The 13,926-nt window shown below is 40.1% G+C and overlaps 4 protein-coding genes and 1 non-coding gene across 5 annotated transcripts; 4 read left to right on the top strand and 1 right to left on the bottom strand.

Annotated features, from left to right (window-relative positions):
* The first annotated feature begins 92 nt into the window (after positions 1–92).
* On the top strand, positions 93–4,124 carry LOC111265632 (double-strand break repair protein MRE11-like). Its single transcript, XM_086970560.1, is given in 4 exon segments — positions 93–162; positions 1,304–1,617; positions 1,619–1,760; positions 1,763–4,124. Coding segments are annotated over 4 exon segments (852 nt in total). The 3' UTR covers positions 2,089–4,124.
* A 323-nt stretch (positions 4,125–4,447) lies between these two features.
* Positions 4,448–7,240, top strand: LOC111265608 (double-strand break repair protein MRE11-like). The gene has a single exon (XM_022842419.2). The coding sequence runs from the start codon at positions 4,575–4,577 to the stop codon at positions 6,837–6,839; it is 2,265 nt and encodes a 754-aa protein (XP_022698154.1). The 5' UTR covers positions 4,448–4,574; the 3' UTR covers positions 6,840–7,240.
* A 241-nt stretch (positions 7,241–7,481) lies between these two features.
* Psf2 (DNA replication complex GINS protein PSF2-like protein) lies at positions 7,482–10,342 on the bottom strand. The gene is made up of 5 exons (XM_022842420.2): positions 10,182–10,342; positions 9,372–9,562; positions 8,810–8,959; positions 8,495–8,578; positions 7,482–8,310 (listed from the first exon to the last, which is right to left on the bottom strand). Exons 1-5 carry the CDS (start codon positions 10,270–10,272, stop codon positions 8,230–8,232), a joined length of 597 nt encoding a protein of 198 aa, XP_022698155.1. The 5' UTR covers positions 10,273–10,342; the 3' UTR covers positions 7,482–8,229.
* A 175-nt stretch (positions 10,343–10,517) lies between these two features.
* Positions 10,518–12,352, top strand: RpL23A (ribosomal protein L23A). The gene is made up of 3 exons (XM_022842421.2): positions 10,518–10,643; positions 11,510–11,589; positions 11,855–12,352. The coding sequence occupies exons 1-3, from the start codon at positions 10,616–10,618 to the stop codon at positions 12,248–12,250; spliced, it is 504 nt and encodes a 167-aa protein (XP_022698156.1). The 5' UTR covers positions 10,518–10,615; the 3' UTR covers positions 12,251–12,352.
* Positions 12,353–13,493: 1,141 nt separating this feature from the next.
* Positions 13,494–13,566, top strand: TRNAR-UCG (transfer RNA arginine (anticodon UCG)). Its single transcript has one exon. It is a non-coding gene; the product is annotated as a tRNA-Arg (tRNA).
* Positions 13,567–13,926: the final 360 nt, after the last annotated feature.

The following is a 13,926-nucleotide window of genomic DNA, read 5'->3' as shown; positions in this document are numbered from 1 at the left end:
GGTGGGCACAACATTCGTTAGATAAAACAAACATTACTAATATATTTTCGATTCTCAATCAATAGGATACGATAAGTTAACAGCGCACTTCGATGAATGTTGCGTGTCGTCATTTACTCACAGCAGGTGGCCAGTTTATTGCAGAGTATCGAAAGCAAATAGGTTTGTATACGTTTAGCTGTAAGATCAAAATCAGATGAGACGCATTTGCATTCAATCTTAGTTGACTTTTGTTTGACGCACATAAAAATGACACTTACAAATGATGACCCTATCATATTCTAGTTTCGGCGTTATCTTCTTTTTTTCATTATCCCTGTTAGAGGTATATGTATATATCAGGCTAGAGATCTACAAGCCCGTTGCGATAGTGCTGCTATGCTACCTGACACTAAAACTTCTCTCCGTTGCTGGATCTTAAATTCCATTCATATTCGCGACATTCGCTATATTATTATTATTGGTAACAATAATTTCATAGTAAACCACCGAAACCTTCTAAAAATCGAACTAAATAATTATTTACAATTCTAATTACGAGGTTCTAGTGAAGGTATGACGTAATCTTGTTATTGACCTATTCATTTTGTTATCAACGATATTTAGATAGCATCTTATAGGCCACGCAGCTGATTCAAATCGTGTGCTCGTTGTCTAAATAACAAAATCTACCAGAAACAGAAGAAGTTCTCAGGTTTGTCCTCTTAGAATTTTCAATATGAACCAATATCTCCCTCCAAATATTTATCGTTCGAATTTATTAGAAATTAATTAGAAAACAGAATTTATCAAGAAGTATGTCTTATAGTACATTGATAGATAAGCCTAAGATAGATAAAGCAGATAAGACTAACGTCTTATCTAATGTACTACACATGCATTTTAGGTGTTCTTGTTCCTATCACTTTGAGACCTAGAGCCAATAGAAACTAGTAAGTGAATTCATAAGTTATTTATTGGAGTCAAATCCCCACTCTTTCAACAATGTCTAATCTAAACGAACGAGACACATTTTGTGTTTACGCGATGTTAAACGCTATAGAAGCACACCTCTCAATAGTTCATTCAAGAGCTGTCTGATCCATATGATTTTATATAAACGGGCTAACCAAAAAGTCAACACTAGCACAATTTTGTTTTTGAGTTTTCATTTTGTGAGTGTTTCAATGGAGACCTCTGTCCTCTGAGCCCGGATTGTGACCGATTCATTGCTTTCTCTTCGCCATGTCAGAAACGACCTGTATTGAGACGAAAACAGCTTTTATTGTGGGTCGTAAGTCAATCCGTACGGACCGTATTTGAGAGTTCCGGATTCTGACTGCTTCAGATATTCATCTGGAATTTGATCACCGTTCGAGTGAAAGGCGTCTGGACTCATTAAATACACTTGAGGAATCACTGCAGGTCGTGCTATTGGCAGGTAATCTATTCCACACGAATGGGCCACCCAAAGGGGTACTGAAGGAGGCAATGAAACTTCTACGAAAATATTGCTTTGGCTATAGAGAGATCGATTTCGAGCTCACATCAGATCAAAGCAAAAACTTTGCTGATTCGGATATTCCTCTCGTCAATTACGAAGACCCAAACGTTAATGTGAGTTTGCCAGTTTTTTCCGATCCATGGCAGTCATGACGGTCCCGTATCATTCTATCGAGAAAGCGTTGCAAAATTCTTGTCCACGGCTGGACTCATTAATTACTTCGGTCATATAGGCAAACGAAATATAATCGAACTTGAACCGCTACTGTTTAAAAAAAATCGACTAAGGTTGTTGTCTGTGATCTAGGATCGAGGAGAGATGACCGTCTAAGTATTCTATTCTGTAAAAATCGCGTTCGGTTTCATTGGCCGGAAGATTCTAAACGATGGTTTGAAATTCTGGTTTTGCATCAAAATAGAGTAAAACATTGGAAGGGAGATTACATATCAGAAAGCTTTCAGCCTGCTGAACTCGACCTGGTCGTGTGGGAACACGAAAGGGAGTGTTTCACGGATACTCAATTTAATGGACGATTATGGACGATTTCATGTAATACAGTCTGGAAGCACTGTGGCGACGACATCCCATTACAGCGAACTGGCTAATAAATACGTCGGAAAACCTCGCGCAGAGTCTAAGGGAGACAATAAGAAGATCAACTGTTTCGAGCCAGTTCTTCTGTCCACGGTGCGTCAACTGTTCGTGAAGGATATTGTGCTGCCTCAGATGTTACCGGAAAACGACCAGATACGGGACCAGTTGGTCAGATTTGTTGAACAGCATATCGAGAATATAATTAAAAAGGCTACTGGGATGGGAAGGGGTCACTTCAAGCAGCCCCTTAAACTTCTAATTAGGCTCCGCGTGTATTACGGTCCTGACCACGAAACATTTTGCATTAAAGACAAAGTCGCAAACTCTGGCGACTGCCTCCAATTTGTGCGCAATAAAATGTTATGGTCTCAACAGATTGGTAAAGACCATATCGATTAGGTAACGTTTAAAGAAGTCCATGGAGAGCAAGCATATACCAACGTCAAAATTGAAGACTACTTTAATTTGTATTTCAAAATCGCACGTAAAGATAAAAACCGATTGCATGTGCTTCACGAAGATGCGTTTGCTCGAGCCATTCAGATGGCAGCCAATGGGGATAGTCGTCCAAAGAATATTGTACACAACCTAAACGCCTTGTCGAGACTACAGGCTTGCAATTGGCTTAACCGAACTGTGGATGAAGCAGCAAATGAGGCGTGCATTATGACGTATTACAGAACGCCAAACCGATCCTCGTAGTTTAGACTTCAATTTACAAACAGTCATTCACGAGCTTGCGAGAACGTCCGATTGCATCAAAGCAGAGTCCCATATTGAAGCCGTAGATGAGTGCCTACGCGTGTCGGCATCCACGCGAACCACCTACCACGGACCAATGACCCGATCGGGTGCCAGAAAACGTCAAAGGGCAAAAACTACACATACGACACGAAGACCTACAATTATTTTAGATGAACCTGAATACATAATTATAGAGGACAGCGACGAAGATAACCGATGTTTACAGCCAGCCAAGAAAATTCGCCCTGATAACGAAGAACGTAAAAAGAGTTTTAATGCAACCGTATCCACAGCAACCATTGTTACAGAGGCGGAGAAATCGGTACAGGATGTGAGAAGCGAAAAAACTGAGGATAGCAATGACCTTTTCTACAGCTGTAGTCAGAATACGCAAAATGACAACAACGGCTATCTGACCGCTCGAAGTAATAGCGGTAGCAGTAGGTGTAGCGGCGAGCCTGCGCACGTTTGTAATGAACGCAAACTTGCATTTATTACAAACACGCCAAAGGACCAGCGTTATTCGTCTAATCCTAAATCGATTCTGACGTCAGAAACAGGAAAGACTATGCTTCCTTCTTTTTCATCAACATTAACTGTAACTAGGAAGGCTAAATCATCTGGTGCATGAAAACAAAACAATCAAATACTAACCATTTTAAGAAAATTCTTGATGCTTTGAACATTAATTGGATGACTATTTTTCGAATGTTGCAAGGGAAGCACAAGTTGAATAAAGCTTATTAAATAGTTCGATAGTACTTGTGATGCCAATGATATAAAAACAACGCAGAATGCTGTTGATTGGTCAGTGTCTAGCAAATGGTGTGATTATCTAGCCTGTTACTCTTTTAGGTGTCCATTTTACCATGACAATTTATTTTGCGGCACGTTCAAACAAGTACTAAAGTTGCAGTCCTTTACCTTATTCAATGTCCTATGTATGCAATGTACATAGGACTGTAGACAATAAATAAATACATAGAGGTTTTATCACTCCATGGCCAGTCCTGAATATGTCCCATTGGATTTATGTATTACTCGTTCACCTGGGATGCGATTTTCAACTGGGTGGAGTATTTTGATATATAATTCAAATAATCTAAATTGTGCTTCTAACTAGATCCATTAGGACATCATGTTAAAAATAACCGACGATTCGGTAAAGGACGTTTCAAACCCTCCAAAATACATTTTGAGCGCCACCGATACGTTCGATCGTTGTTTGGCCCACAGGGCGTCGAAACCTTTGAATGAACACAGTCTCATGAAATCGATGACTCAGTTAAGGCGCAAATTTGATACATCGTAAAATGTAAAACATTAGCTCTCTATATTTAATTAAAATTGTAAGTATTGCGGGCCTCTGTAAGGATAATTTTTTGGGAAAGGGTTAAATTAAAGGGCGAGAGCAAGTCGGTGTTGTTTACATCTGTGCGCGCGCTCAACCAGTACCAACCACGTTCAAAACCCTTGGGAATTAATAAATCGACACCTGTTAACCAGATGTGAGTGGATATGCTTTCCCTTTGCAGGCAATTAAAATACTTTGCATCCTGTTAACACCACTAGAAAGGTTTCTTCCTCGTCGTACAATTTCATGGCGTTCGGTGTTGGCCCAGTTGTTTTGTAGAAACAGTGATCGAGAACCCTTGTTGTGATTTCGTTGCTGTGGAAACGTAATCTCATCGAAGCATCTGCGCCCACCTGCAGTCGTTGCATGTGAACAAGATTATGAGAAGAAGTTAGCGATATGTCGTCAATAGCTTCATCGTTTACTGCGGATAGTGAGCCGTGTAATGTAAAGGCTTCAGGAGATCCCCGTGAATTTCGAATTCTAATTGCGTCGGACATCCATCTCGGTTACCAGGATCGTTCAAGTGAACGTCGACTCGATTCTCTGAATGCGTTTGAAGAATTACTCAAAATAGGAGTCGAAAAACAAGCGCATTTCGTACTATTTGCTGGCGATTTATTCCACGTCAACGATCCACCAAAGTGGGTGGTCAAAGAATCAATGAGATTGCTACGAAAGTACTGCCTCGGTGACAGAGATATTGATTTTCGGCTTACATCGGATCAAAGCAGAAACTTCGCCGATTCAGACGTTCCTATAGTGAATTACGAAGATCCAAATATTAACGTAAGCCTGCCTGTCTTTACGATTCATGGGAACCATGATGATCCTGTTGGCGTACAGCATGAAAGCGTTGTGAAAATCCTCTCCACCGCTGGACTTCTCAACTATTTTGGCCGAATCAATGACCTTAGCAGTATCGAACTTGAACCATTGTTGTTCGAACGGGCGCGTACTAAGATAGCAGTTTATGGGCTTGGGTCGGTCAGAGACGAACGTTTGAACACACTATTTCGAGAAGGACGAGTTCGCTTTCGCTGGCCGGAAAACTCCGAACGTTGGTTTAAGATTCTGCTAGTGCATCAGAATCGGGTAAAGCGCGGGGCTGGAAACTATTTACCGGAAAGTTTTCTGCCCGCTGAGCTAGACCTAGTCGTGTGGGGTCACGAACACGAGTGCCTTATCAAACAGCAATTTAATGGTCAGTTTCATGTCGTGCAGCCCGGAAGCACCGTGGCTACTTCGTTATGTCCCGGTGAAGTGGCTGCCAAACACGTTGGAATACTCCGTGTGCAGTACAATAAAGCTGACAAGATGGCTAAGTTTGACCTCGAACCCGTTAGGCTCTTGAGCGTACGCCAACTATTCGTCGAAGATGTGTCATTATCGGATATGCCGAAAGGACCTGGCAGTAGACTGGACCGTACTGTCCATTTTCTACAAGATAAGATCGAGGACATCGTTGAGAAAGCGGTGGGTCTACGAACTGGCCATCCGAAACAGCCACTCAAGCCACTAGTCAGATTACGGGTGCTTTACGGGCCCGACCACGAAACCTTTCTGCCGCACTTGGTTGGAAGGCACTTCAAGGACAAAATTGCCAATCCCGGTGAGTGTCTCATCTTCACACGAGACAAAGCTTCATGGAACCGTGAACGTATTACGGGTCAAGTTGATGAGGAAAAATTTATGGACGCCATTGAAGAGCAGAAGAACAGTCATGCTAAAATTGAAGATATGATCAATATGTATCTTAAAAGTACCACTGCAGAAAATACCCGGCTACATGTTGTCCACGAGGACGCCTTTACTAAAGCTATCCAACTCTCCATCGAAAAGGGTAACCCCAAGGATCTCATTCATAAGTTGCTTGATTCATCTAAAAAGCGTCTTCGCCAGCGGCTGGAACGGACAGAGGATGCCGTGGATGAGGTAAGCATGATGCAGTGCATTACCGAATGTAAGCTGGAGAAAAACGATGATCTCGACACCGATGTACGTGCGATTATCAAAGAGTTGGATAGCTTGCCTGGCAACGTTAAGGTCGAGCAGTATATTGACGATACTGAAGAAGACGGAATGCCCCCACCTGCACATGCATCATCAGGCCGCGGCAGAGGTCGAGGTCGAGGACGCGGCAGAGGAACAGCATCTACCCGAGTTGTTAAGGACGAACCTGCCTCTGTTATTGAAAATAGTGACGAGGATGACGATGCCTTTGTGAAGAAAACAAATTTCCAAGGCATAGGGCGTGGCAAGGGACGCGGAGCTGCTTCATCCAGGAAGAAGGAGGAAATTATTGAGGACAGTGATGACGACGAAGACGATTTCAGGAGCTTTATTGATAGCACAAGAAAACGTGGCTGTAGTGATACTAATAATGGGCAGCTTCCGGCGACAAAAAACACTGGTAGGGGTCGACAAGCAACAATAGATAGTTTTACCAGTGCTACATCTTCGAAACGGACACCGAAAAAGCGGGCACCCAGTTTATCTCCAGACGACGATGACGGTGACTTGGGATCCGCAAGTGTAATTTCGTCATCGCTTCCGTCATCTGCGGCTGGTCGTATTACGAGCCAGAGTCGATCGCAGCGTCAGCCAGCGGCGAAAAAAAGTAAAAAACAAGACGTCGTAGATCTATTTGACGGATTCGACTAGATGTGTAACACGCGTACCTAAAAGTAAAAGCCTAAAATCGCCGGGCTGATCTTGAAAATCGGCAAGTATGTATTTATAATTGGTAGCGAGGGAAAATAACGCAATCGTGTGACTCCTCTAAGGGAGGAGGAGAGGACATTAACAATTCTGAACGAAAGTGTCGCTAAAACAATACCATAAAAGCTTTGTACATTATGGTACAGACCTTGCACACTTTTTAGTGGATGTAAATTATACATTTTAGACCTATTTGAGTACCTTTTCAGTAGCTTAACGTTATATGTATTAGTTCGTAACGGACACGTCCGATTGTTAGTGACGTCGTTCAGAGGAAGCTTGACATCAACAATGGCTCAAGAGTGAGAAAATTTTGAATAAAGAATATACGATATGGTCTCCTAGTTACGATAATCTTTTTTACTAACGCTATATACGCACTTATGTCTTGTGACACCACGGAGTTCAATTTAAGTATAACTTGAGATTAGACAGTGCCGCTAACTACTTTAGTATGATGCTGTGATCTCTTCTTCAGCTATCAGGTATAATAAACTACGTGAGCATAGACTGAGTAAGAGCAACTAAAATACTAACGCTAACAACGTGAGACTGTGATTCTTTGTTTAATAATGACACCACGAGAAATTTACGCATGACTTTCTTTGACAGTGATGATATGAGTACGATGCGATAAGGAGATACGGATTTTATAAATCCGTAAACTTACGTAAAATCAAACAGTTCGAGTGGCTCTTAATAGGAATTTGAAAAGTTCAAGTGTACTAAAGGTATTTTTGTATATGCATATACAAGTAAATTGTTAGACAAATATGCACAGTACAACAAGGTATATTTCTCGTAGACTGTGCATCCTCCTTCTTTCTACCCCTTAACTAGATTGTACTCTCTGACAAAATAAATGATAATTAAATTTTCTATCCATTATCGTTGGAGTAATTGTATGCGCATGTAGAATTAGGGCAATCTACTCTAGAACCTACTCCAAACATTCACCTATTCTAATTTCCTCTGATCAGTTACTTCTTCTGCAATCGACGCCAGCTATATATAAGCTATAATGACGCTAACTTCATATGATCATTATCACGAGCAATTCTGCATCCCAGGCAGCACAATATTGGTAGATAAAAACAGAAAGAAATCACTGAAAACGGTCACTACCTTGCCAAGCAACGTATTCAACTGGTCAGTGACTTATAATCTATATTTGGGAATTACACCGATTTGGATAGACGACCTGGTCTTCGATTAACACATACATTGCACGGCGTCCAACAGTAACTGGTTTTATGCTATTTACAGCTTTGTAGCTTGGCAATACGACATTTCTTCGTCTAAACCATATACAGCAGATATTTTCTACTTAATACTAATCATCTTGATCTGCTGAAGCCACAGAGATACTGATCGTCCCTGATTCATTGACCGAGGAATTCTGCCCTTGAGGAACCTGAAAAAAAGACAAAACGGACATTCCGAACTGCGTAAGAGGGTAGACACAAGTTTTACGAACTCATTGAAAAAGAAATCTACGCTCAACATGACTCTTCCGTGAACTAGATGTGTAATCAATTAATATCTATAGGATCATGAAGCGCATAGTCCTTCTATATAAACTAAAGGTCTCCATTCACCTTGGTCAACTGAGAGATGTGTCGCAAAGATTTGAGAAGAAGTGGGCGGACGCTGTTAAGCTCCATCATTGTGAGGTGATCCACCTGAATAGCAAAGAAAGGCACAGAACACCGTTACTGACTATCCTAAAATAATACTGAGTCGTCCCATTTTTTGGTTAATTGCATTATCTTACCGAGCTTTACACTATACCAGGTTACAAAAAAACAGACTATTCGGCATTGTTTCACGTTTAATGTAATCGTGGCTGGCCGTATTAGCCTTCCAAGACATTACTAGTTTAGCCTTTGCCAAATGCGTAGCTGTTTGCTTGCCTGGGCATGAACTTGGTCACTTTTGATAAAAACATCTGTAGAAGCGCGCAATTTAGCCAGCCGAATATCCCATAAGTCCTTGACAAGAGTTTGCACCTCTTCAGCCTGTGGTAGGTCCGAGCCTGCCACGTCGACAAGTAAGTGCGTGATCTGGAAAACATTTTCAGACAACATGTTGATATTGGCAGACAATATGTAAAATATGACCTGGCTATATTAAAAACCGATTGACTCTGTCCCATGTACGGTTAGATTTAAACTTGCGCGCCATGTTTACACACACACATACACAGACGCACACACATGTATTCCATAATTTAACAATAAGAAAATAAAAATCTATCAATAGAAAGCTGGCGTTCGATAAAATTGGATAAACTCATTCATAAGTAGCGGCAATAACAGCAGTAATAAAAGTTGCTGGGAGGCAGCTGGTCAAAGCGACGCTTAGCAACAGCAGCGGACGCAATATTTGTAATTTCCATTTATTTTAATAATGAAATAATAATTAAAGGATTAATTAAGAGTAGGGTTTGCGAGAAGATTGAAGGTTTTCTGTTACCTCCCGGTAGTGCTCTGTGGGGATCTTTGTGAACACCTGACTCTCTTTCTCCTCCTGTTTGAGCCGTTCCAGCTCGGCGACATTCATCCAATCCGGAGGAAGAATTCGACATTTATGCTGCTGGCGAAGGTTAAGTGCCGCCCATAACGGCACCGAAATGGGCATACCGGCCATAAAAGGACCCAAATCGCCTATAGCGTAATATGCAGTAAACGAAAAAGAATGTGTATTATCAGCAAATAAAATTTACACATATACACATGCCGTGTAGACCCTTCATATTTTCGTGAGACCGATGTCAATATAGAGTAAATTCTAATTGTCGAGAATCAGTCTGTTTGCAACTTGTTTAAATATTATCAGTGCAATACAAGTGTTTTACTAAGATAGCATTTGTATATTTCTAAATATGTTTACGCTTAGTTTCAACAAAGTTGTAAAAACCTACAATAATATGAATGATATATTAACCTCGTACGGTAAAAATGCACAACTTTTTCAAGCTTTTATAACTTTTAAATGAAGACAAATGCACTTCAAATTGTCAATTTTTGGATATAACAAGGGTCCAGAACATGGGATCCCTTCATCTTAAATTTTCTGTATTTCTAGAACAGCGAATTACAGCAGTGAGCACAACATTTATTTTTAACATTCCTTATTATTGAACCTCTTCCTCAATGTTTCCTCTTGCGCTTTAGTATATAACTTTATTGGCGTTACTACTATTTACTAGTGGCTTGTATGGCATATGGAAACGATCATATGGAATCACTGCGAGTGCTTCTATATCAAAACATTCCTACTAACCAGAGATCAGGTGAATAGCGGGATGGTTAAACTTCGGTACTATTTTCACGTTGTAGCACTCAGCGATAAATTCTACTTCAGTGGTCTCCATCTTTATATGCGTAACGCGTATTTATTTTGTTTATATTACGTTGTTTTAACAGTACCTGGATAAAATGTTCTATGGCGCCAAAAAATTTAAAACCGAAACCACTGGAACCGTGAGGATAATTTTCAATTATCCTCGTTTCTTATGAGTTCTCATCAAAACTAAAAATTACTTTAGTCAAACTCATCAACCAACTGACATGCTTAACCTTATTGTTGAAAAGTGCATCGTTTAAATGAGAATATTCTGAGAAAAAACAACATCATTAATTTCCACCCTCCCCACGAGCGATTCCCTTTCGATAAATGATCAGCAGATCACTTCCTTTTTTGCTGCAGCACTAGCTATGAAGGGATCTAAGAAGCTCGCTGGAGGTATTCAATTTGACAAACTTTAAGTGTTTTATCTATTTTTAGGTGTGATTGCTTGCCGTCATGCATTATCTGCGCCTTTGGGATTTTGTGCGAGTACTTTGTGAGAGCATGTGATCATTTCTATTCGAGCTTTTATGTGTCTATATGGTGTACGGCACGTGGCAAAGGGGTCGTTGCTAGTTAATTACTTTGAAATGGGCAGAGATAATCAACCGTCAAAAAAACCTGGCGACGATTGTGGCCGTTTATAGCCTCCGTGGCGTAACTCTTTCTCTGAAGGTGTTCAAGTAGATAAAGTGTTGGGGAACTGCAGTTGCTAATGTAAATGTGCGAAGTACCTGGTTTGATAACCTATGCCGCTTGTCAGCTTCGAAAACAAAGCATGGCCGCATTGTAAACAATTACTTTAAGTAGATTAATGCTCCTATTATTAAAGCTACGTATGTATCAGTTACATTTCTTTATTACCAGTTCATTGCAGAATTGATGGTATGAAGTGTTATATCTCTGGCGGTGGGAGTAGCTTCTGTTGTGTTTGATTGGTCTGTGACATATTTGCGTACCCCCTAAGACAGACTTGACCGAGCGATTCTTCCAAACAAAAGGGAGGAAGTTAAAATATTACGGAAGTAACAAAATCAGTTTGCCAATATATTTGAAAATACATAGCGTCTGTTAAAGCTTTCGCTGACAGAAGCGTGCTTACATGTCTCGCATGTCGTCGCCTTGTTATGAACTTGTAAGGAATAACTTAATTCAACCCAGTACAAGGCCGCTAGATGTTGCACGTGCTCCTTGAATATGTGTTAGAATTTTAAGTGTTATTTGAAAGCTGCCTTAATATGACGCATTATTTGCATTTCCAGAGAAAGCCGCAAAGGCTCCTGTGGCCAAGACGGAAGAAAAGAAAAATGCCGCAGCCGAAAAAAAGGCAAAGAAGGCCCGAGTAAGTTTAGCTAAAGAATCGTATATAGGTACAAATTCTTGAGTATCTTAAACTGTGTTTATCCACCATGCATTAGGCAATAATTTGTTTAAAATGCAAAAAGAATATCGGACAAGCCGTCCACGAAGAAATGACATTTCCTCTAAATGTACTTATTATTATCGTAACCTACCCAAAAATGTCCATTGCAACCTTACCTAGCGATTTTTGAAACCTACATGGTAGTTAACCATACCGATGATTTCCGCTGTTTTTGGTGCTGCAGGTTAAGGTTATCAAGGGTCCCCGTGGCTCGCACATCCGTAAGGTGCGGACTTCCACCATTTTCCGTCGGCCAAAGACCGTGAAACTTCTGAGGAAGCCGAAGTTCCCTCGCAAGACTGCCACTAAAAAGGTAACGATGGACAAGTTCTCGATCATTAAGCATCCAATCAACACGGAGTCGGCAATGAAGAAAATCGAAGACAATAACACACTGGTGTTCATCGTTCACATCAGGGCCACGAAACACCAGATCAAGACTGCCGTCAAGCAATTGTATGATATCAAAGTATCCAAAGTGAACACTCTCCTGCGACCCGATATGAAGAAAAAGGCGTACGTTCGTTTGACCGCGGATTATGATGCTCTCGATGTTGCCAACAAGATCGGCATTATCTAAACGCTTTATGCACCAATGTGCGTTGTCCTATTTCTGTGCGTCGTTTAAAACCTGTACGCTAAACTAAGAAAAATAAAGGTCTGCACTTAAGGCAAAAATGAATATGGTTCGTCTTTTAGATAGAGATATATTAAACATTTTGTAGAGAGTGTAAATACTATATCTTAACAGTGGTATGATGTGTGAATAAATATTTATGTGAATTAGTGGGTAATGACATCAGGAAAGCGGTGTAGTTACTTTGGTTGGCGGCTTGAAAAGAAACGTTCGAATTAAAAACCAGGGCGTTCATATACCATGACATGGCTTTCAAGCAATATAGTTATCTTTAATTGTGTGAGTTCCTAGCTGCGAAAACGGTGTGGTTTTCCGTAGTCGTCACGTATTAAACAGATCAAACTTCACCATTCTGGTAAGGCAATTGTTATAGAACCTCGATGTATTACAAATGTGTGGGCAGTATAAAATGTTGTTGAAAGATGTTGAATTAGCGTGAAACTAAAATTATGAAATGACACACAATGAATTTTTACTGATGATATGCTAATATAGTTAGTTTAAAAATGCAATAGGAGCAGTTAAGAAATCTTTCAACTCTATGCCAGACGTATTAGCTTTTCTGTGGCTGCAGCTCAGAATACTTGGGATGCATCATGCCCATACGCCTTCTTTTATAATATGACGCCATTATTTGTATGTCAGATACAACGATAATTGGCGAGCTAGTTAGTGGCCCTCGATTTTCTCATATTCCATCTTTATATTGTATACAGCCGTAATGTCTTGCTAATGGACAAACGGTTTTAATGAACCTGTTATTAGTGGAGAACCTCATCTGCTGCGCTAATTTTAAGAATTAATGGTATATTTGCTGGGCTTGAGCGAGCCATTCTCAAAACTAGGTTTCTCGACTGAAGTTCTATGGACAAAATATAGGGTTGCAAAGAATAGCTTTACTTAAAAAAATAATTTCAACGATAATGATTGGTGTAGTTTATAGACAATTGATATTAAAATTACAATCTGGAGATATATAACATGTATTTGTTATTATTATGAAATTCGAAACGTAGTTTGGACATTTTGTAAAGTACTCTACTTTGCAATCGTTCAAAATTACGGCGCAGTGCAATCGCATTGTTTCAAATTAAGTTTACATCACTTGCTGTAACTTACTACTTACACTTTATACATACATATATATGTATATATATATACTGTTAGCACCAGTGACAACTGACGTGTCCTCGTGGCCTAATGGATAAGGCGTCTGACTTCGAATCAGAAGATTGCAGGTTCGAGTCCTGCCGAGGACGTGTATTCGTTTTTGTATTTCAACGAAATTTCGGCTACAAGGTTATTTTGTTTTCTTAATTGTGTTGTCCCTGTGTACGTCATTTTTCTTGCATAAACCTAATGCTGCATATTATAAAGAAGATTATCTGAAAGAGGTTTACTTCCTAAATTTTGACATTGCCGGAAAGTGGGTGAAATAAGAACGATAACGATTTAAAGAATTGTTGCTAAGTTCTACAAAACAACTCTATCATGATTTTGAATTTTTTGGTCCTTAACCTAATAGTGACAACTTCCTGCTTGCAGTGAGCTAGGTTATTTTACTGCGCCAACAAAGATCGTTGCATATTAATAAACGTAGTTAAAAGAAACGTTAGAAC

Source organism: Varroa jacobsoni, unplaced genomic scaffold, assembly GCF_002532875.2.
Source record: "Varroa jacobsoni isolate VJ856 unplaced genomic scaffold, vjacob_1.0 scaffold_993, whole genome shotgun sequence".
Classification (NCBI taxonomy): Eukaryota; Metazoa; Arthropoda; class Arachnida; order Mesostigmata; family Varroidae; genus Varroa; species Varroa jacobsoni.
Note: the sequence above shows the minus strand (reverse complement) of the source record. Positions and strands in the feature narration are given on the sequence as shown.